Genomic DNA, 23,667 nt, shown 5'->3' with positions numbered 1-23,667 from the left:
CGTGTTAGCTCACACACCGCGTGCTCATCAAGGATCAGAAGCTGAGAAGGGAGGGGTGTGTGAAGATGTGATGCGTGGCTGATGACACTGTCCCTCACTGGCCACTGTCGAACACATGCACGCACACATGCACTCTCGCACACACACACGCATAAGCCAGCAGAGCTGTAGCTGATCCATCACATCCACCCAGATCCCTCGCTGTGTCCCTGCTCTCCGCACCTAGCTAGCCATACCTCTGCCCTCTCACTCACTCAGCCAACCCATTCCACGCTGGGCTACCTGGGCTTGTTGGGAACTACTACTGGGACCCCCCCTCCTCCCCCCCCCGCCACCTGCTCTCTGCTACGCCCCCCCTCACCCCGCTCCACAGCATGGAGCAGGGGGAGAGCTCTCGACTGAGGGGTAAGTTCACTTTTAGCCAACTACTCCTCACTTGCTAAATATAACGCTCTTGGATTGAGGTGTACTTTAAATTTACTGCGGTTCTAGGCTCTCCCTTTTCCCAGTTTATCTTTTACTTTACTGTTCTGTACCGTTGTGGTGTTTTGTGCTGACCCACTGTACGGCTCACCGGGATTAAAGCTCACGGCGTATGCATCCGCATGCTCTTCCAAAGACGAGACAAATCTACTGTGCCCATTTATTGTGCATTTACAAGGGACTGTTGGTTTTGGCTGTTATGTGAGTTAAATAAATGTGTTTGCTGGAGCAACATGATGAATGGCCTATGACCATGGCTCCTGAACTCTGCTTCTTCTGCCATGCTGCACTTGCAGGACACTCCCCTCTCTCATATTCTATGTATTTTTTTGTATTTCTCTTAATGGCTTTTGTGCATGTTTTTATTGTCCTATTAGTTGTTGTTTACATGACTTAGTGCAGAGGATATTGGGGGGGAAAATGCATAGGATCGCTGGGTCTGACTTTTGGCTGACGTCGGCAGGCACATCCTCTCTGGTAGGACGGAGCGTGGGCGTCTAAGTCAGCTTAGCCGTGATGTCACGGCCCGGAGCTTTGGACTTTATAAATAGGACGCGTGGCCATTTATTACCACAGAGGCGCAGGGTCACAAACGCACATACACACACACACACACACACACACACACACACACACACACACACACACACACACATGCACAAGCATGCATGCACATGCACAAACACACACACAAGTTACTAATGACACGCGGCACTACGGGGTGAATTAGTACGGGATATGATGAACTGAAATTGCGAACGCATGGAACACAAAGAGTGTTGTTGAGTGGTGTTGTTACTGTCGCTGTTAGGAAAAGGCTCAAGTCCTGAGGTATTGGCATGTCAAGGTGGCGTCAGAATAAGAAGAGAAAACGGTGGTGGTGTGTGTGTGAAATGCTTGCATAAGAGCACCTGTGGCTGGGGACCAGTGAACTTCTGTCAGCTCCCAGTAATGGGAGTCATTTGTTGAGAAGAACCAAAACAAGGCTGCTGTTAATGAGGTGGTGAAGCACTACTGTGTATACACCCCCCCCCCCCCCACACTGTAGCCCCTGTGCAGGGGGGGAGTCGGTGGGGGAGGTCCTGGGAGCCAGATGCCCTCCCCCTCCTCCCCCGCCCTGCCCGCCTCCCTTGCTCTCAACGTGTTACCCCCACCTCATTTGCTCATCGCTCGGCCTGACATCTGTGTGTGTGTGTGTGTGTGTGTGTGTGTGTGTGTGTGTGTGTGTGTGTGTGTGTGTGTGTGTGTGTGTGTGTGTGTGTGTGTGTGTGTGTGTGTGTGTGTGTGTGTGTGTGTGTGTGTCATCGCTGTTTATTTTACCAACTTTTGTCGATTCTTCCTCCTTATCTTCTAAGCATTGATAAAGTATAGAGTAAACAGTTAATGTAAGGTTTATGCAAGTTTTGTGCCATTTGTGCACAATTGCTGTCAAATCTTTAAAGAAGTCCAAAGGGCTTCCATTCACCAATAAGAACGCACATAACCAAGTCAATGTGCTTTTTAAAGCCTGCATGTTTGTCATTTGATATAGGAATCGCTGCCAATAAGCAGGATGGTCCAGGTGTGGCTTTCATTGGCGTGTGCCTGTGAGTCTCTGTGTCTCTGTCTGAATGATGAACTACCATGATTAAAATTGCTGATGTTGTGGCCAGTAAAGTGAAGCCATTTCAGTAAAAATAAAAAATGAGGAGAAAGTAAGGAGGGTAAAGATCCAACGCATAGCAAACCTAGTCAGTTTATTTTCAGTAAAACGTTAGATAAAAAAGGGTTCTACCGTCTGTACTTCCTGGGTAGGTGAGTGATGATTCAGGGGAAGCGCTCGTGTTTCAGTGCAGGGGTTTACACCTTTACCTTATGTACTCCAGCAATGTCACTTTCAGGGGTCATCGGATGTGCTCTAGCTCAAGGGAGAATCTGATCCTCCAACTGCACGATACGCACAAAACACACTCTCACACTCTCTCTCTCTGTCTCTGTGTATAGTCGTGTCATCGGTCTGCCAAAATGTTTGGTGGGCTTTGTTGACAAGGTTAATAAAGTGTCTGGTAAAGGGTAAAGTTCCGTTTTAGTTTCACGGTGTCTTGATGACCACTTCTGCCTAATAACCTAATACAGGCAACATTGTGGTTTACATTGTAACACTGGATGATGTCAGTGCCAGACACACAGCATTCATGTTGAGTACCTGGCAGATTTATTCATCGAGTACGCAGCATCAACAGAAGAGCTGCGACTCAGTGTTCGGGCCCCAGGGTCACTCATGTACCAGCCTCTCATGTGGTACTTGATGCTGCACGGCCCTGGGCTGCGTGTTAATATGTACAGATCGCTGCTGGATGGAGCCAGTGGTGCTTAGTCTTCTGGGTCCGCCAAAGCAGACGGTGTTGGGGGTTGATTATCAGTGGGTCTGTACTTGTTTCCACTTTGGTTATATGGCCGTTACTTCCTGTCACGTCTGCCAGTCCGAACAAGACATCTGGTCAAACAGTCGAGGGCTAGCCTACTTCTTAAACGATAATATGAAGTATGTCTTCATTTAATGTAAAACATGTCGAGACATGCTTATGTTGACACTTCAACAGGGTGTGTGTGTGTGTGTGTGTGTGTGTGTGTGTGTGTGTGTGTGTGTGTGTGTGTGTGTCTTTGGTTGTCAGGGGAAATCATGGATCCAGGAAACATGTCCCACGTAATAGTCTTTTCATATATAACATTTAATTCCCAGCAAAGTACTCCATGTAATGTGTGCGGCTATGGAGCAATAAAGACACGTGCTTACACACACACACGTACACGTGTACACAGTGTGTACTTCTCCATCCCATTCCCAACGCTTTACATTTTTGGAAAATGTTAACTAACCCCTACTTGTCACGATGACTGTAGTAATAATATGTTGAGTAGAGTAATCAATTTAATGTATTTAAGGAATTCTTAACTTTCACATCGTTTTAGGTAAGATTTCAGATTTGTATTAGGATAATTTAAGGGCTTATCTTTGTTTAATATTCTTTAGTCAATCCGCACTAAGCTTCTATTCATCATAAAATCAGCAACCCATTTGCGGGAAGAAAAAGCAATTAGACTGATTAAGTCAGTTATTATTATCAATTATTTTTTGTCCCGAGAACTCCCAAAGACATGAAGCTGTCACCTTCCAAATGAATTATGGCAAAATTGTTTTTTACCGCTCGGTAAGAATGATGATACAGTATCGACCATTCGCAGCCCTAACGAGCACACTATTTATACATTCAGACAATTCTGCATTGTCATTTGTTATTGCTCAGCCTCACAGCCAAGGCTGCAGATAAACAGTCAAACGCAGCACGACAGAATTAGGAACCGGAGAGCCAGATTTAGCCAGTGGCTAGCCCTCAAACAGGATTTGACCACGTTTAGATTGATCCAGCATTGCTGGAAACAATGATTACCCATGGCAAGTAGCAACATCCTGCCCGGCTCAAGAGAGGAAGAGGGAGCGAAAGCGGGACTCTGAACACTTATATAGCATTACTAGACCGCTATCACACTCTGGCCCTGTTATCCCCTCTTATCACTTAAACAAGCGCACAACACACCCACCAAATCCCAACGCCTATAAAATCATCCACTCCTGAAGTGACTTAAACGGCACAAGGCGCACAAGGACATATTGACTTTCCCTGTGATTATTGGAGGGTTTAGCCCCACCGAAAGCCTCTTACTCTCTACTCTGCATCTGGATCAGCAGTGAAACTTACCCCTGAAATCCCTCCCTGCCTGCCGGCCCTGGTCCAAGCCATGGATCTCACTGAGGTACGCCAGCATCTAGGCCAGGAGAAGGAACCAAGGCCGGCTGCCGGTCGCTGGCGTCTGGCCCTTTAGAGCCTTACTGGGCTGCTTGTACTCCCTTGCATATGCAGCTACTGTTTATTGTTGTTGTTGTTGTTACAATGATTTTAAGGATCTCTTCTCTAGCTTCTGCTTCGGGCTAGTATGGGCTGAATTTATGCAGTTATATGTTTCGTTGTTTTTTATGGATTCTTGTTTAGACCGTTCATTATGTCATCTTTGAAATGCATAGTCACTCCTTTTCGACTAGCTGAGGGGTGTGTGTGTGTGTGTGTGTGTGTGTGTGTGTGTGTGTGTGTGTGTGTGTGTGTGTGTGTGTGTGTTGTTTCCCTCCTGTTGGTGCATGCCCAACTAAGAGATCACCCGATGGTCATCTTGGACACAGTATAAAGGATTTCTGATCCCTCCTTCTTTCTCAGAGTTCCTGAATCAATGTGACTGTGATGTATAATGTGTTTATACTAAAAACTTCAAAGCAGGAAGCATTAACGCATGTAAACAACTCTAGGCGTTTCTCTCAACCCCCTGCTTTTTATTTTTAGCTTTTTGATTAAAAGCAAAAAGTGTTGGACTTTCTTTTTGATTGTGTAAAAGGAAAGTGCTTCAATAATTAAGTCTTCTATTAGGATCAGTCGATTGTCTTTTTTAACTACACAGAGCAATCCATTCACAGCACAGCTACACACATCGCAGGGAGCGCAGTAGGAAGCACGTGTGTGTGTGTGTCTATGTGTATGCACTCGACCTGCCAGAGCCACGCGTGCTAGCTCGGTTGCCACATTCTGCGCGGTGCGCTCAGCCAAAACGTTTGCTTAACCCATGGCCTCGAATGCCAAGGCCAGAACCGCGGTTTACAGCTGGGCTCCAAATTGTTCTCCCTGCCTGTCGCCAGCTCTCGGAGGGCCCGAGATGGCGGTGCAAGTTGTGAATGACATCAATGGGATATCTTGCATTCCTGAAAGAGTCCCCCCCCCCGCTAGAGAGGTGGTGGAGAGCCAAGAGGAGCCCCAGTACTCAATACATTACAGTAGCCTTGGCTGTGTCGTTTCTAGCTTTGGCCCTAGCTATGTTGTTCTTGGGTAGAACTAATAGAGTACCTCTGCTTAATGTTGTAGACCTGCAGAAAGCGACACTGTTGATCACGTATCTGACGGATTCAGAAACCAAAAATAAGGTTTAGACTGAAAGAGGTGAAAAAGACTCTGTAATTGAATCGAAACACATGATGAATTATTAATTCCTGGTATTTTGGGTTCAGGGTCAGCGCCTCCTTCCATATTCTGAGAAATGACATCCACTCATGAAGTTCTTTGTTGCTCTATTTCCACAGGAGATGGCCTACGAAAGGAAAGCAGTCCTTTCATCAACAATACGGACAACGATAAGGCCATCAGCTATGATGGCAAGAACATGGCCCTCTTTGAGGTAACGCTGTGGTGTCCAGGCATCCACATGAGGACCGCACATGTCCATCTGTAGTCCGATATTCCAATATGTGTGCTTTTACTATTACTACATTTGTAATCCGCGAATAGTAGTAAACTTTACTTAGAATAATGCGACCACGCTTTCGGTACATTATGGTGGTTAGGTTTGTTTAGTCCACTAAGGAACATTCTAGACCCTCAAACAACATCACTGATGTTTTGTAACATGTCATCGTAACACTACGTTGCTTATAAACATTTGGGATACCAACAAGTGATGGCTTTCAAGAATAAATATTTCCTACAGATGATTAATAAAGTTTAATCTAAGCCAAGTAAATACGGAAGTTAAGACACAGATCAACCTTCATTTGGATTGATGCATTGCCAGTTGTGTTTTTATCACCAAACATTTGTCATCTAGTGCCCTGAACTGCGATAATAATCTAACTAAACTTTGAAACAAACTCAACGTACATTAATGTATCTTCCCCGGTCCCTTAAACCTGGTAGTGTTTACTACCCACAATTCAAGACTGACGCTGTACTGCTGTAAACCATTTTTGAGTTATTATTCTGTGAACGTGGCAATGTTCTCGACAGCGTGGCCTCTCTGAGCTCCGGTCGTTTAGAGTACTGTCTTTCAGTACTCATCCCTTGGCTAGTTAAAGACGACATACCTCTGTCTTTAACAGAGTTTTGCAGTCTGATGGTCGGGGCGGCTTGGGGCGTGAACCTCGGCTCAAGCTCGCTGATTAAATTGACCCGTGTGAGATGTTAATCGGCCGTATATCTTGGCAGATAAAACCGGTCAACGTATCTGTAATCGCCGTTTGCCGGGTTGTGGTAATCCTCGCGATGACGCATTAGAGCGGTTCTTCGTGCCTGCTCTGGCCACGGCTCCTCTGACTGTCCGCTCAGTGTCCGGGTGCAAGGCTCGCCACTGGGCCTCAGGTTACTCGTTGTGGAGTGGTATTTCATACGAGCCTTGCGTATTCTGCACAAAACAATGTCTTTTTTTTGTGTTTGCATTTGTTGGAAAAATGAAATGGTTGTTCTGTGTTGGCCAAAAACATTTATAATCGATTATTTATTCTTTGTAAGATTCCCTTATCGAATGGTAATTTCAGCATTTAAATAGTGAACCCTTTTTTTAATATTTGAATGAAATTTCAATTTTGTCAATTGTTTCTGCAAATGTCCCTGAGCGATGTGAACAGGGGCTCAAGGTCATCGATTCAGGAAAGTGTTATTTAAGTTTCTGCACATTTTTCTGTGTTGCACATCAAATGTCAAATAGAATAATTTACCTTTTTTACCCGTTGATCTACACACAGCGATCATTGGGGTGTGTTGGGGTGTGCGAAGGGGCGACGGGCTCTGAATGCTTTCAGAGGCCAGTGCAGCCAAGCAGACTGCTGTATAAACCATTGGATGCCCATCAACTTGTTGTTTAGGATCTATTGAGTCTAATTAGCGAAGCTCCAGCTTGCCGCTACGCATTTCCCCTCGACAAATACCTCGTCCTATAACCACAAAATAAATAAAATTCTATGTATTCCGAATGACCACCCTCATCTATTATATTATCCACTCATGAAATTCCAAACATAATCATAAAATATTAACCAAAAAATAAGAGAGAGGCATTTAGGCTCCTACATGATGTGTGATCAGCGTTTGTGTTGGGGTCCTGGTGATGCAGGAGGAGATGGACAGCAACCCCATGGTGTCCTCCCTCCTCAACAAGCTGGCCAACTACACCAACCTCACCCAGGGGGCTCAGGAGCATGAGGAGGCTGACGAAGAGGAGGCTGGGCCCAAAAAGAAAGCCGTCAAGGTACCTTCATCCATCTTATCCTGCCAATCTCTGCGTGGTTTAGTTACCACTAAAGGAAGTGTTTTTTTTTAGATTAGGTGTATTGCCTTAAATGGTTGTTACTTTCGTTTTCACCGATAAGGTACTTTTCTTGGCCAGTACAGAAAGTTAAAAGCTACTATAGCTTGCTATGTTGGGAGGCGTTAGACAAGCCCCCAGGAATGGTCTCAAGGTTTGCACCAGTTAGCCTAGTGGCTAACTGGGGTATTGCAGCACTGGACCAGAAAGCCTTCTCCACATGATACCCAATAGAAAAGCACACGGCTCTATACTCATTTTTTTTGATATTACAGCGCTGTCTTACAATTCTGAAAAAGTAATTTTCAGCTTTGATTCATGTATTTTAATGTGAAACAATGTGTAGTTTCCCATCGCAGGAAACAGAAAATAAACGAATGCAAGGATGCTGTTCTACTTCTCTTGTTGATAAAACTAGTCTCGAACTGCCTGTTCTTAAAGTGATGTAAGAATATGGGCATCTCCCTTTGAGAGTAGATCAGACTTCCACTCAAAGTAGTTGCCCCCAAACCCAAAGGGTCGTAACCATGACGACCAAAGCCCCCTCCTAGAACTCTCAACCCAAAACACATTTTTCCAGGTGAAACAGTGGGTTCACTCGCTCTTTAAGATAATGGAGCTGACACCATGAGCCCTGTCCAGAACTGATCTGGGACCAGAGGCAGTGGCTCTGTGTTTTAATATGCAAGGTGGCCAAGACGGTGTACAAGTCTCGTCTTCTGAGTCTTGAACGTCCATTCGCTGTTACACTAATCACAGTGTCATCATAGGACCATATCTGCATTGGTGTTGGTCAGGATTTGCATGTTCTTGTGATTGGTTCTGCAGGGCCTTGCTGGGTATTTTTAGCATAGATTTCTGGCAAGACATCTAAATGGCGAATAATATGTTTTTCAAATTGAGCTTTTCCCACAGCCAACAATAATTTGTTATTCTTTCCCTTCACATCAAACGTATGGCCACTTTAAAGATTATTTGACCTTGAATACTACTTACTAATATATCAAATAGTTGAATGAATCCTTGGTGATTTGCCATCAGAGGTGGAACAAGAGTTGGAACAAGAATTTATCGGACGAAAGTCCAACGTCATTTTGTAGCTGGTATGTTGGCGATGCTGTGTCACTGAAAAGGATGGCTGTTGTTTAGTTTCTGAGACGAGATGCTTGTCCCTGACCTGCTGCTGATCCACACTTCCTGATACACCTTGTTTATTACCACCGGGAAGTAGAACAACCGGACAAGGCACCCATTATACAAGCACAAGTTTGCACAAATAGCTTTTCTTTGGAATTTGAGTAAACTTCCACTTGTATTAAACTAAAGCAGATTTGACATGTTCTGAATCTATTTTTGCATTGTAATGTGAAAACATTAACCCATTGTGCTTCTGATGATCTTGCCCCACCCCCTTCCTTTCCTTTTCTCTTTCCTTTGTTCCACTGGCATCTCACTTCTCTTTATTCCCTTGCATCTCTTCTCAACAAATGACCCATATCCCCCAACACTGCCCCCCCCCCCCCCCCCCCCCCCCCCTTCATGCTTCATCCCTTCCTCCCCCCACTCCCTGCGTCCGTTGCTCCCCTCCTCTCCCCCTCCTGCAGAGCCCTCAGATGGGGACCTTCATGGGCGTGTACCTGCCCTGTCTGCAGAACATCCTCGGGGTCATCCTCTTCCTGCGTCTCACCTGGATCGTGGGCACCGCGGGGATCGTGGAGTCCCTGGCCATCGTGGTGATGTGCTGCTCCTGTGTAAGTACGGGCCACCCCCGTGTCCCGGCGCTCACTGGCACTGTGGACTGACCGGGATGTTTGTTCTTGTTTCATCTTAACCGCGATTGTGGCTGGTGGATAAAGACCTATGTACCTGATACTTGGATACTTTGTTTACCTGACGGTCAACATTAACATGTTGTGTAGTGGTAGTCGTTTTTTCGACTGAACAATCAAAAATCACCCGCCTCTGAAAGCCTTAACTTTTAAACGATTACATTGCAATCAAGCGCTGAGTATGCACACAAGACATACCAGGTTTTCCCATGAAACTTCTCGTTGGGCGTGTGTGAGGTGTGTTCAGGATGGGGGCCGGGCGCTCGGCTGCGGACGTGTGTGTGTGAACAACAACCGTGTGTGTATGAACAACAACCGTGTTGGGGGCGATGGCTGTCATGGCTGCTGATCCTTACTGGCTATATTTAGCCCCAAAGGCTTTCTGCTGCTCATACAGCTCGCCGTGCCAAATGCTACCTGACATCTTGATTCCTAATCCCTTTCCCTGTGCATGGTGTTAGCCACACACACACACACATGCACACGCACAGCACTGCAGACAATGGCATGCTTAAGCTTCATCAGGGAAATTCAAAAGCCAACCCCGCCCTGAACCCTCTCTCACTTAATGAAAGGAACTTTCAGTTGTTAATTCCCTCAGCAGACAAACAGCAAGGATGCTGGATATTGGGGAATGCTTAAATGTAAATGTAAACGTATGGTAAATGTAGTCACATTCGATTCTAGTGTTCCACTGCTTTTCTTACAGTGGTACACAATGTGTCTAGAATACCTGTGTATATTTAAAGCAGTCCATCATTTGTTGTGAGCAAAGTCGCAGTTAAGACTCAAAAGAACAAAAGTTAGACTAAGTAAGAAATTTCTTAATTCCTGAGTTTTTATATTTCGGTCGGATCTCACGTTTCTGTTTGCATGCCTGTGTTAGTCCGCTCTACTGTTGACTGTTTACACTGCTTTGCAGGTTACCGCCAATTACTTACAACTAACGCCCCTGCACACTGAAGTCCTGTTGCCATGACACAGTCCTACAAATAGACTGTTTTAGGTTCTCATGGGACTGCAGCCGCGGCCCCCCGTCCCAACGGGTGCGTGAGCGCAACATTCTCCAACTCCGTCTGCTTCTCCCTGTTCTTCCACGTCCTCCCTGGCTGTTTCCATAGCCTTGCTATCATGTTCAGGGGGGCGGGGAGGGGGGCATTGTTATTCTACTGGAATGTCTGAGTCACTGGGACTCTTTGGAAAATGTGTTTCTGATCACCAAGGTTTGTTTGGATGCAGAGCTTAACTGGGCGGTTGCCATGTTGCCGGTGACGTGAAAGTTGTTGGCGGATATTAGGAGGACAGTATGGGGAAGGGAGCGTGATTCATAGACGGATATCAAACATCATGTTGGTGTTTGTGCGCTTCTCATAATAAATGAGTTCTCACGTTCAAGTGTTACCCTAACTTGTGTTATTGGCAAAGCAAACAAGCTTGGCATTCCAGAAGATGGCATCCATGGATTTAAAATGCATTGTGGAACTCGTACGCAGCAGTGAAGTACATAGTGCAGTTCTGTTTCACGAGTTCTGAAGTCACAGAGGTGTTCTAAGACGGTAGTAAAACTGACAAATCGTTATCGTTAAAGAAAGCAGATTTTATCTCCAAATTATCTGCAAACACATTCCTGGAAAGCCTTGGTAGAACACATGGAGCTGTATCGGGACCATTCCCTCTGCTGGCATGAATAATTCTCAAGATATGACTGGTAAAACTAAGAGCAGACCGAGAGAATGCTCCATAAACGTTCCAGCTGACGAGACGAGCCACCCTGTACTTTTCCATGCACTCTCACTGTCTCGGCTTGAGTAAGACACAGCAGCTTAGGCCTTCAACGCTATGAAGGTAGGTACACATTGGTCAACTTAAATGGCTTTAGTCCAGCCTTTCCTGGTACGGCCCATTCAGACCTGGACTTCACAGCCTCCTGAGATCATCTTGATCTCCCAAGTTCACCTTTTAGTTTCTATCTGAAAGTCATCCCTAGCGCGGATACGTCTGCCCATTTTTTTTAGTTTTAAGGGAAGGGAGGCCGGATGGTTGAACAATATTTGAATTGCGCAATCAGGGCGGTTTGGCGAGGCTAAGGGCACGGTGCAGCATTAGATGTCATTAGCCTCACAATACAAAGGAACTGAAACTTCACATACATCTCCCTCTCCTCTCGCTTGTTCATTGGACTTGTTTAATAGGCTGTTGGCTACTTTCTATAAAATTGCTGCTTTAGAGAGTAGCGCCCAAGGGATTAGTCATGGAGTCAATTGCTCAATTGACTCCATGAGTTTATAATTTTAACCACTGTATTTACGGATTGTAATTAACCACGTAATTTATTTTGTTTTCCTCTGGTATGGATTTTCCAATAATGGCTCCAATGATTATAAAAATGTATTTTACTTGGCTGCGGTTAAAAGAGAGGTTTAAAGAGCTAAATATATTCTTATTTTAGAAGAATTATTTAAGTTTAGATCTGGTTTCAGCCTTCTGATCCGGAAGTAATGTTGAGTAAGAGGTAGGCTATAGACGATAAGGCTTTCTGGTGAAGATTTCGGAGAAAAGCTGCTATCTATTACCAATCTCCAAAGACTTAAAGCCTTAGCAGCAAAGGAGGTCATTTCACAGGCATGGGGCCGGATTTTGCCTACTGACACGGCTTATGACCGCACTAAACCCTTTGTCTCGGCCCTACAATAGGACTGCAAACATGAAAAACCATAGATGTATAGAATTAGCACAACCTGGCAACAATAAGATTTGTGGGTGTTGTTTCAATGAAAAATTATTTTAAGTGAAGGATATCACATGAGGTGTTTGTATGTGACAGACCAAGATGTAAAATATTGTACAATGAATCTGTATCTGTTTTCCACAGACAATGCTGACCGCCATCTCTATGAGTGCAATCGCGACCAATGGGGTTGTGCCAGGTAAGCAGGCTTTATTCAGTGGAACAGAGGAACAACATACACAATAATCCAATATTCTTCTGAAGCGTACTCATACAAGTCTGCACGTACAGTATGTTCCTTTGTAATACCTCATTGATCTAGATCCAAAATTGGATGCAGTGTAATTTACCACAATCTTAAATGATACAAAGAGTGAGACTTCAGAAGTTCAAAGTTATTGGAACATAATCATAAATTAACATTGACTGTGTTAAGTTGTGAAATCAGTTTCGGTTTCAGCTTTTACTTTTGACGGTCTGTGCTCATCGGTTGTGTCATAAAGAATAATGACGCAATTAAAAATGGGGTGAAATGAGTAAAATACGATTTAAAAACCAATCCTTTGCCTCTCCCCTTCCCTCCAGCTGGAGGTTCCTACTACATGATTTCAAGATCCCTGGGTCCTGAGTTTGGTGGCGCGGTGGGCCTCTGCTTCTATCTGGGCACCACCTTCGCTGGCTCCATGTACATTCTGGGCACCATAGAGATCCTATTGGTGAGCATGCTGTCATGATCCGTGCATCCATTTCCATCCATTTCCCAAATATTGAATATTATTTGGAACTTCAACCTACCGAATACAGACCGCATCACACCTGCGATCCATGGTTTTTACCCTAAAAGCCAAACCCTGATCAGAGCTCAACCCAGCCAAATGCCTTCTCCTTGTGCTTGACACCGTAAAGCCATCTCCCTATCCTTGCATCAGGCACATCCTAAAGCCCTCTCCCTGTGCTTGCGTTTGGTCAGACCTACATCGTGCCGCAGGCGGCCATCTTCGTGGCAGAGAAGAAGGAGGATGAGCCGGCCGCCCTGCTGAACAACATGCGCGTCTATGGCACCTGCTGCCTGACGCTTATGTCCCTGGTGGTGTTCGTGGGGGTCAAGTACGTGAACAAGCTGGCGCTGGTCTTCCTGGCCTGCGTCATCCTCTCCATCCTGGCCATTTACGCCGGTGTCATCAAGACCGCCTTCGACCCTCCAGACTTCCCGTGAGTCCTCTCTCTTTAACGTGTCATGCTTTTCCCGTACACCATAATGTTGCACTCAGCGAGCGGTATTGAGGGCTTTTCTCTCTCCAAAAGCATTTCAGAGGTCCCTGTAAGCCTGGGGTTCGCTAGCAATTCACACTGGGACAAAGACTCAAAGAATCAAGAACGTGGCCCAGAGTTTGACATTGATGTACCTCTCCCCCGTGCTGTAGTGTGTGTCTGCTGGGAAACCGAACGCTCCAGAACCTGAACTTTGACAAGTGTCTGAAGACAGAGGAGGTGGGCAACCAGACGATCGGCACGGAGCTGTGGGCACTCTTCTGTGGGGGCTCTAAGGCGCTCAACGCCTCCTGCAACGAGTACTTTGTCCTCAACAACGTCACGGTGATACAGGGCATCCCCGGGCTCACCAGCGGCGTCATCTCAGGTCAGAACACGGCGTCCGCCCTCCACCCACCACCACCACCACCTTTGAATCCATTGGGGATACATCATTTAATGTTGTGCAGTGCCATGTAGGGCAATCTTTGCAATTGTTTGGTTTTTCTAAACAATTTATATTTCAAAACATGAACGAGATGACACAAATATCCCAAGGGTCTTTGGAATAGCTACGCCAGGACATTGCACAGCATTGCATCATTTTGCATCACATTTCCCAGTATTATTTCTTTTTTTGGCAAATTTCAACTAGTTAAGTCAAAAAAAGTAATTATTGGCTTTTGAATGTCCAATGCACACTAACACAAATCCCTGCTGTCACATGGTGACCTGCACTACAATGACCCGGTCTGGAGCACCGGTCAATAAAAATACCAGCCACTCAAGACAGGATGTTTTCAAGCACACTACAACTCTTACTTAACCCCCCCAGTCCGTCTGCCCTTGGCATGATACGCAGTCCATTGTGCTCGGCCACAGCGTCAGACGATGCAGGGCCTCCTCTCTTCCCCTCCTGCCAGGCGCTACGTGACTACCAACGCATTGGTGTTTGTTCTAACGGCCGTTTCCCCCCCCCAGACAACATGTGGTCGGACTACGGGCCGCTGGGCATGCTGGTGGAGAAGCCGAGGCAGCCGGCGGCGCTGGCGGCGGACACCTCCCAGGACGTGTACATGCCCTACGTGGTCAACGACATCGCCTCCTTCTTCACGCTGCTGGTGGGCATCTACTTCCCCTCTGTCACTGGTACGACTCTTGGCTCTACACACACCTCACAACACTTCACAACATGAAGGGAACGTTAATTAACCGTGAGTTAATGTCAGTTAATGCATGAGTGTTATTAAGTAGCCTTAGCATCAGGGTTAGGGTTAACCTATTAAATGTATTGATGAATACCTTAGTTTACATGAGCACCATCAAATAAGTCCAACAAGGCCTGAAACAACAGAAGTGGTCTAAAATGTTGCCTGACTTGTCTCCAGGCATCATGGCCGGCTCCAACCGATCGGGAGACCTGCGGGACGCCCAGAAGTCCATCCCCATCGGGACAATCCTGGCCATAGCAACCACCACATTCATTTGTATCCTCTCATCCGTTGCCATGACACTTCTATCAAAGAGGGATGTCAAAAAGGCTACACTTAATATTTTCTTTATTATTATTATTATTATTTTATTTTTTATTTAACTCTATTTATTGCAATTTTTTGCAACGGGAGTGTGAGTCCAAGAAATCCGATGTTTGACCTTTGACCTCTATATGAAAAACATGTATCACATTCAGCATAATTTAATTGTCCTCTATAGAAGAGTGTAGGTTCTCTCCCTAACGGTGTGCTCCAGACTTGACCTCTGTGGTGCTGTTTGGTGCCTGCATTGACACTGTGTTGCTCAGAGACAAGTAAGTGTGATGGTCAGATATCATACAGGATGTTAACTTGTACGTTGTACACCGCTCACATTGTCTGCTCCTCCAATGAGCGTTAATCTGTAGCAAACTAGTTTTTTCTTGTTTAGCGTGGACTGTCAAGTGGGAGATGTTTATAAATCTTTCAGACGGCCTCTGTTTGAAACTAAAAGTCTCCATCCGCAACCACTCTGCAGGTTTGGCGACTCTGTAAAACGGAACCTTGTGATTGGCACGCTGTCCTGGCCGTCACCCTGGGTGATTGTGATTGGCTCCTTCTTCTCCTGCTGTGGGGCGGGGCTTCAGAGCTTGACTGGGGCGCCACGCCTACTGCAAGCCATCGCACGAGATGGCATTGTCCCTTTCCTGGCGGTAAGTCATCCCCCCCTACCAACACACACATTCTACAGTCAAGTTACCTTAACGGTTTGTGTTGCTTGTATGTAAATGGGTAGCATATATACAGCACTTTGCTAACCAATGGCCACTCAAAGTGCTTTATAATTATTGCCTAACCTTCACCCGTTGGTACACACATGCACACTACGAAGGCGGTGTCGACCATGCATGGCAACAGCCAGATCGTCAGGAGCAGTTAGGGTGAGGGGCCTTGCTCAGGGAAACCTTGAAGCTCGGAGGAGCCGGGCATCGAAACAGCAACTCTTCCGGTTGCAAGTCAGCGTTCTCTCGCTCCCTGAGCGAATGCTGCCATGTATGTCGATGAATATGTTGTGAGCATGCCTGTGTGTGTTCCAGGTGTTTGGCCATGGGAAGGCTAACGGTGAGCCCACCTGGGCTCTGCTGCTGACCGGTGGGATCTGTGAGATTGGCATCCTCATCGCCTCCCTGGACGCTGTAGCCCCCATCCTCTCCATGTCAGTTGAACTCGCTCACTCAATCATACACACACTCTCGCACACACACACACACACACAGCCCAATGGGTGGGAAAGCACACACAAAGTAAAAGCGCAATATCTTCAATAGTGTTTTATTGTTCTCTGAAAGTTATTTTGAATTTCATACTTATTTAGTCCGTTCGCATTGGATTTACTTTTGGAAATGGGAGATGGCTCATATCCATCACTACATGAACTGTACTTGTACTTTGTAAGACCATGCGACGGCATTGCTACTTTGAGTTGCTCCATGAGTCTCCAACGCTTGCTCCTCCCTCCAGGTTCTTCCTGATGTGCTACCTCTTTGTCAACCTGGCCTGTGCCGTTCAGACGCTGCTCAGGACGCCCAACTGGAGGCCGCGCTTCAAGTACTACCACTGGTGGGTCACCGTTGCCAAGGGGGGGATTCTGGGTCGATCAGAGTCACGGATAAATGTTTGCAGTTTAAGCCTTCTTGAACTTACACACTTAAATTATGGCTTTTGATTGAAGTAGGCTGTTCATAAACTCAGAAAATGGACAACTGGGGAGCTGAGATAACGCCGCTCCCCACCTCGTGTCTAAACACTGGCAAGATCAGCTGCACTGGGTTTAACGTGCACTCGTTCGATGGGGACATTCCATTAGAGCGATGCGTCACTGCAGGGACCCTGACGAGGTCCATCATAATTGCATCTTTGACCACATCCATCAACCCAATTGAACCAGTATTTCTTTCAGATATCTTCCAGATTATGCAGGGACTGGAGAATGTGTCCTGTGTCTTTGACGTCAGAATCAGGTCAAACGTCCTGTAGTGTTAGCTTGGCATCAGCCGCCCCAGCTCAGACCTAGTTAGTGCATCAGTGATCTGACTGTTAGACCTCTGGCCCGGCCTGCTGCGAGAGTCATTTTGGGAGCAGTGCCCAGCCACGCTGATTCCAAACTAACAGGATAGGCCATTGTCTGTGATCTATGATCACAGGCCCTTTGATCATATAGTGTCCCTGTTTGTGTGTGGAGTCTGTCATCTCTTTAATTCAGGCGCACACAGCTGTGCACACACACAAAAAGAAAATGATGCCTGTGGCACGTGAACCAATTTGCATGGCGCATCATTAAATACTAGCCTTGTGTTTGGTTAGCGCTGTTTGCCTAACTGTAGCGGTACACTCCCCTGCTCTCTCCCCCTGCAGGGCGCTGTCGTTCCTGGGGATGAGCCTGTGTCTCTCCCTCATGTTCATCTCGTCCTGGTACTACGCCATCGTGGCCATGGTGATCGCCGGCCTCATCTACAAGTACATCGAGTACCGCGGGTGAGAGCGCTGCACTGCACCACACACCTAGACACTGGAACTAACAGTTCATAGTGACGGTGATCAGTGGAAACCAACAAGTGTGTCAATGGCCTCTCTGCAAAGTTGTCCCAACAACGTAGCCATTATTTTCTCACACTACATTTATTTTTATTTTTATCTATTGATGTATTCATTTATCTATTGTATATATATTTTTTGCACTATGTTTGTTGCATATATTATTGTTAGAATTGTTTAAGATTGGTTCGGTACTGATCTCTCTCCAGGGCGGAGAAGGAGTGGGGCGATGGGATCCGTGGGCTCTCCCTGAACGCTGCCCGCTATGCCCTCATTCGCCTGGAGGAGGCGCCCCCGCACACCAAGAACTGGAGGTGCGGCTCTGCTGTGTTTACCTGAGTGTTCACCCAGGAGCTGCGCCTCACTGATTGGCTTATTGGCCCAGAAGGCCGTGGTTCAAAACCATTTAGTTGCCGGCTGCAGCTTACCGAGCTTAGCTGTGTAAACATTGAAACTGTGTAATTGTTAAAGTCTGAGACACTCAAATAGAATACAAAACATAGGTGTGTTCACCAGTCGCTGTCTGAAACAGACACCTTTTTTGAGCTCTATCCTCGTAGATGTTTTGCACGCTAGTTGACAAACCACCCTCTAGTGTACATTAGGGTAATGACACCTTGCGGTGACACTTCCATTGATTAGCGTTTTATCACATTGTCCAACATGTGAGTGAGTTTGGAAAAAAATTCCATGTGAGTTTAGACAAACAAGGCAGACGCATGTGGAGGGCTTACCTGTGATCATGGTTGGATTCACAGACGATGCAATGTGGAGACTGTTGAGGAAAGACAAGATGTTATTTTTGATGGAGATGAGAAGGCTGTTGTTGAACACCCCTCTCCTCCCTGCTCACGGTGCCCAGGCCCCAGATGCTGGTGCTGCTCAACGTGGACACGGACCTGGCGGTGAAGCACCCGCGCCTGCTGTCTCTCACCACCCAGCTGAAGGCCGGCAAGGGGCTGACCATCGTGGGCAACGTGCTGGAGGGCACCTATCTGACCAAGGACTCTGAGGCCAAGACGGCTGAGCAGGTAGACACACGCACGCACGCACACACACACACACACATGCGCGTATACGCACACAGCAGGTACACACACACACATACATACACACACAGCAGCTGCACATACATATATACATACATACACACACAGCAGGAACACATACACATATACATACATACAGACACAGCAGGAACACATACACTGCCATGCTTGATGCAGTGAAAATAGTTGATTCAGAATAATGAGGTCAACCACAGTCCAAATTCGACTGACCAGACCAGTGCTGCCACATGCTGGCCGCAATGAGCAGTACACTTCATAGGTGATTCAACACCTGACACATGACTATATTTGGCCTGACTTGCTCTAGAAAAGCAATTTCATTCAGCAGATTACTTCTCCTGTCCTCAGCAATCCTCAACAAAAGATTAACTTCAGGATTAGACAACCCAAATCCAGGGGTGTTGGTCGATTCCCAATATTAACCGTTCGGAACGTTGGAGCGTTTAAGAATTCATAAGCATGTTATTTATACGGCTTTATCATGAGTGTGTTATTATACACTCATGATAGGCCTATATTCAGGCTAAGGGCCAGCACATCTCTGTAAGTCTACCCAGTGGTGAAAGGATAAACCTCTAAAAGGGACAGAGGGATCACTGTGAATGTACTGTTTAGCGGGCAGGCCCACATAGCGGTGAATGAAATTAAATGTGAAATGGTTCCTTTCTGAAAAGGTATCAGAAAAGGTATGATATTAAACGAATACCAGTCGAGGACAAGGTTAAGCATCCACTGTTTGTGTTAGGTCATGTAGCCGCCTTAGTCCTGATGTAGGGACGGTGGTGGTAATAAACATGTAGACACCATTAAAAACCAGGCAGGTAGTGTATGATGAGCCAGACTAGGTTGTTCCCTAAGAACCCCCTGCAGCCTTTCATGGCAGGGCCAGCCGCAGAGCAGTAGTAACATCGTCATAGTAACAGTCTGAGCAGTAGACGCCGTGTGTGAACTGGAGTAACACCCGGGGACAGGAAGTGGTCACCGGGGACTGGTTAGAGTGCAAGAGATTTAACCACACCACACTTAAAGTCCCTCATACATAGGCCACCGTTATGGGCTGCTGCCAGGTGATATAGTATGATCCAACTAGTCAGGAAGTAGGCATTAAGTCTAGAGTTAAAGCAACCAAGTTATATGTACTGATGCCCTAGGCATAGTATGGCTCCTTATGAAACTTAAGCAACAGGATTTCACCAAAGCCATAAGAATGTGAGTAGATCAGTCATCAGGTAGGAGGTCATAGTTTTCATGTCTTTTCCCTTTTCCTATTTCTTCCTGTACTGCTTCCTTCCTTCTTTCCTCCTCCTCCTCCTGTCTCCTCCCTCCCTGCGTCCTCCAGAACATCAAGTCCTCCATGGCGGCCGAGCGCACCAAGGGCTTCTGCCACGTGGTGGTGTCGTCCAACCTGAGGGACGGATTCTCCCACCTCATCCAGTCGGCCGGCCTGGGGGGCATGAAGCACAACACGGTGTTGATGGCCTGGCCCGGCACCTGGAAGCAGTCCAATGACCCTGCCTCCTGGAAGAACTTCATAGGTGAGGGCTGGTCCGACACACTGGGCTGGATGGAGGTCCAGGAAAGATTAGAGGATGAACCAGAATCGGCAGGGCAGGGTGATGCAGAAATGCAAGTGCTGACGCACCGAGGCTGCGTTTGCCGTCACAGTCAAATGTCAGTCAAATTTTTCAGGACTCCTTGGTTCTCTTGACTAAAAGGTATTTTCAACAATTTCCCTATGAGGCTGATTAACGCCAGCCAGAAACACACACACACACACACACACACACACACACACACACACACACACACACACACACACACACACACACACACACACACAGATGAGCGTAATAAGACTATTGTAGCGTCGTCATGCTTTTCTCTCTCTGTCTCTGTCTCTCCCCCCTGTGTCCCTCTATCCCTCCCTCGTGTGCCCCTCCCTCCCTCCCTCCCTCCCTCTCTCTCCCTCCCTCCGGCCCCCAGAGACGGTGAGGGAGACCACGGCGACGCACCACGCGCTGCTGGTGGCCAAGAACGTGGACAGCTTCCCCGGCAACCAGGAGCGCCTGGGCGAGGGCACCATCGACGTGTGGTGGGTGGTGCACGACGGAGGCATGCTCATGCTGCTGCCCTTCCTGCTGCGTCAGCACAAGGTCAGGGGTCAACCGCCTTCTACTGTGGCTATGGGAGGCACTTTAGGCTGCATATTTGTCTGAAGGCTGCTTTATCAATTAAGTACCGTCAAGCTCAGTGTTCATGGATTTATAAGTTATTTATAAGCTATGTTTTTTAATTTTGCCTCTCTCTACAATGGACAACCTCATCTGCCCGTTGTCTTCTATCATCCGTCCTTCTTGTCCTCCTCCTCCATCAACTATATTAAACAGGTGTTCCTCCTCCGTCCGTCTCTCCGCTCAGGTGTGGAGGAAGTGCAAGATGCGCATCTTCACCGTGGCCCAGATGGACGACAACTCCATCCAGATGAAGAAGGACCTGCAGATGTTCCTGTACCACCTGCGGCTGGACGCCGAGGTGGAGGTGGTGGAGATGGTGAGTGGCCCGCTCCCTTCTGAGCCCTGACCGGGAACTCGCTCTGGGAACCCTGCTCAGAATGGACCACGCTTTGCAATGTGTATTTTCCACTTTGTGGAAGTGCTAGAAAGCCGTCAAAGCATCTCGTCCAGTGTTTTCAGGTTTTTTATGCAATCCTCTTGTTCAAAACTAGTCGATTCAATGTAGGATTTCAAAAGCCTCATTGACACCCATGCTAAGAATGATGCTTTGGATGGAGCGTGTTCAAATACATTTAAAAGACAGAACATTACAATTGTACGTGTGTCTTCCTTGCTGTGATTGTGAAGAATCCCAAGGCAGATGTTTTCAATGTGTGGCTCTAAAATGCAGGTGGTCAAATCAGTCAGCATTCAAATAGTTTGGCACCGCATTGGCGTGCTGCGGCCCATAAGCACCTCCCAGAATGCAGCGCTCAAATGGTCGGACTGCCGACGGGGCGACGGCGGTGCGTGACTCCGTCTCACGGGGGGGTTTGCTCTTGTGGTCCCGCAGCACGACAGCGACATCTCGGCCTTCACCTACGAGAAGACCCTGGTCATGGAGCAGAGGTCCCAGATGCTGAAGCAGATGCAGCTGTCCCGGAACGAGAGGGAGAGAGAGGTAAAGACAACCACACCGAGACCCCCGGGCCGTCACCAGCGTACCATGCGGAGCTGCAGAAGACCACTATGACCGTAGTTCAGCAGCCGTATGCCAGCGGTGAAATGTGTTTGCTCTGAGGATTGCTCAGAGCAAACAGTCCTAATCAGACGAATTAGCTTGTGTAGAGGATCCTTGATATGGAGGCCTTGCTATGTCTCCTCTCTGTATCATGACGCTGTTTCATTACAGGTGTGCTGTCGTTGAGAAGAACGCTCTTTTCTTTAAGGGGACCTCAATCTGTGTGTGTGTGTGTGTGTGTGTGCGTGTGCGTGTGCGTGCGTGCGTGCGTGCCAAGCTAAGCGAAACAAGCACTGGACATCTCTGATAAAACTAGCCCCCCGGCGGTTCCATCCCCCACCACAACACGTCCCCCCTGCGTGCGGTGGCTTCCCGGGGGGGCAGACCTCTCCCGTCACCCATGACAACCACCTCCCCCCCCTTTTGTTCAGATTCAGAGTATCACTGACGGGTCTCGTAGCTCCATCCGGCGGAAGAACCAGAGCCCGCCGGCTCAGAGCCCCACCCAGCTGACCCCCCCCCAGGTGGAGGAAGACGAGGTAGCCGGGTCGCCCAGCAACACCCTCTTGCTGTTAGAAACACGGGCATGCCTTCACAAAGTGGTATCTATGCTGACGCGTTGACCCGCCACTCCCACCACCCACCCACCCCCATCGGTCTGACCCATTTGACTTGTATCCATCATCCATTCATCGACCAACGCAAAACAAAGGATGCCTACGATGATGCATACAACGCCCCTCAAATGGCCGGCTGCATGGTTCACATGCTCAGTCCAACTTGCCTATAGAGCGCATGCATAAAAGAGAATCTTTAAAGGGAAGTGACTCTGGATTAAAGATTCAGCTCAGGCCCTGGGAGAACACATGAGCCCATTGCTGAAATGAAAGCTATTTTCCAGCGACGGTGCTGACTTATACTTGACACGTACACTCTGAGACAAGGGGCTTCCATGGACCTAATCCGGACACCTGTCGGTCAGATGTTTTAACTTCTACTTCAGTGCAAAGTCAGGGTCTGACCTGGGTATGAGCTCTCTCTGAGCTGGGTCGGTAAAGCAGCTGATTGGGGAGGCTGGTCCAAAACCAGGCCAAACCAAACTGCTACACAGCGGGAGCACTTCTTACTGGATGGTCTGTGCTGAGATCTGCTTTGTGAATGGTAGCCCGTCATCTCGTAGTGACCCACCACCAACCCCGTCTCCAGCACCCCATCCTCCACCACCACCACCACCACCAACCCCTCGCTAACCCCTCACAGTTATCCCGCACGCCTTCCTTTTATTTATTTTCTGCGAGCCCTACTTAGCGCCGCCACCCCAGCCCACCTCTCTGTTGCACCCTGGTTTGTACTGGTCTGTATATCCGTTTGGTTGTTTATATGTTGTCCCACTTTGTTGCATTTTGCGAGCACAGTTCCTGCACCTTTCCCATGTAACCCGGTGTTAAGTGCTAGTCTGTTGTCCTTGACTGGCACCACTGGGTTGTCTGTGCTTTTCACCCACACCACTCCCACTGTTCAGTTCTCCTCCTGAACCATCACCAAATGCGTTTGTCTCTCGCTCTGTCTCTCTCTGTTGTCTCTCTCGCTTCTTCTTGCTCTCTGTCTCTCATGCTCTGTCTCTCTCTGTTGTCTCTCTCTCGCCTTCTCACGCTCTGTCTCTCTCTCCTTCTCGCTCTCTCTCTCTGTTTCTCTGTCCCTGTCTCTTTCTCTGTCTCTCTGTCCCTGTCTCTTTCTCTGTCTCTCACTCTCTCTCTGTCTCTGTCTCTGTCTCTCTCTCTCCTTCTTGCTCTCTGTCTCTCTCTCTCTCTGTCTCTGTCTCTCTCTCTCCTTCTTTCTCTCTGTCTCTG

The 23,667-nt window shown here is 47.4% G+C and overlaps 1 protein-coding gene across 3 annotated transcripts in view; it reads left to right on the top strand.

The window, feature by feature from the left end:
• Nucleotides 1-23,667, top strand: part of slc12a7b (solute carrier family 12 member 7b) — a 40,637-nt gene that overhangs the window by 9,384 nt on the left and 7,586 nt on the right. For 2 of the 3 annotated variants that reach the window (XM_079754396.1, XM_079754395.1), the window contains exons 2-22: nt 5,645-5,739; nt 7,447-7,581; nt 9,243-9,389; nt 12,340-12,394; nt 12,781-12,911; nt 13,166-13,407; nt 13,620-13,834; nt 14,428-14,595; nt 14,835-14,933; nt 15,196-15,253; nt 15,457-15,631; nt 16,016-16,134; nt 16,440-16,538; nt 17,334-17,453; nt 17,723-17,827; nt 18,376-18,544; nt 19,923-20,118; nt 20,567-20,736; nt 21,002-21,133; nt 21,650-21,757; nt 22,249-22,356. In XM_079754396.1, coding sequence (XP_079610522.1) covers nt 5,645-5,739; nt 7,447-7,581; nt 9,243-9,389; nt 12,340-12,394; nt 12,781-12,911; nt 13,166-13,407; nt 13,620-13,834; nt 14,428-14,595; nt 14,835-14,933; nt 15,196-15,253; nt 15,457-15,631; nt 16,016-16,134; nt 16,440-16,538; nt 17,334-17,453; nt 17,723-17,827; nt 18,376-18,544; nt 19,923-20,118; nt 20,567-20,736; nt 21,002-21,133; nt 21,650-21,757; nt 22,249-22,356 — 2,846 coding nt within the window. The remainder of the gene's footprint in view (nt 1-5,644; nt 5,740-7,446; nt 7,582-9,242; nt 9,390-12,339; nt 12,395-12,780; nt 12,912-13,165; nt 13,408-13,619; nt 13,835-14,427; nt 14,596-14,834; nt 14,934-15,195; nt 15,254-15,456; nt 15,632-16,015; nt 16,135-16,439; nt 16,539-17,333; nt 17,454-17,722; nt 17,828-18,375; nt 18,545-19,922; nt 20,119-20,566; nt 20,737-21,001; nt 21,134-21,649; nt 21,758-22,248; nt 22,357-23,667) is intronic. The other variant, XM_079754397.1, reaches the window with a different exon arrangement.

Source organism: Pollachius pollachius (genome assembly GCF_949987615.1).
Source record: "Pollachius pollachius genome assembly, chromosome: 17".
Lineage (NCBI taxonomy): Eukaryota > Metazoa > Chordata > Actinopteri > Gadiformes > Gadidae > Pollachius > Pollachius pollachius.
This window is presented reverse-complemented; position numbering and strand designations above follow the sequence as displayed.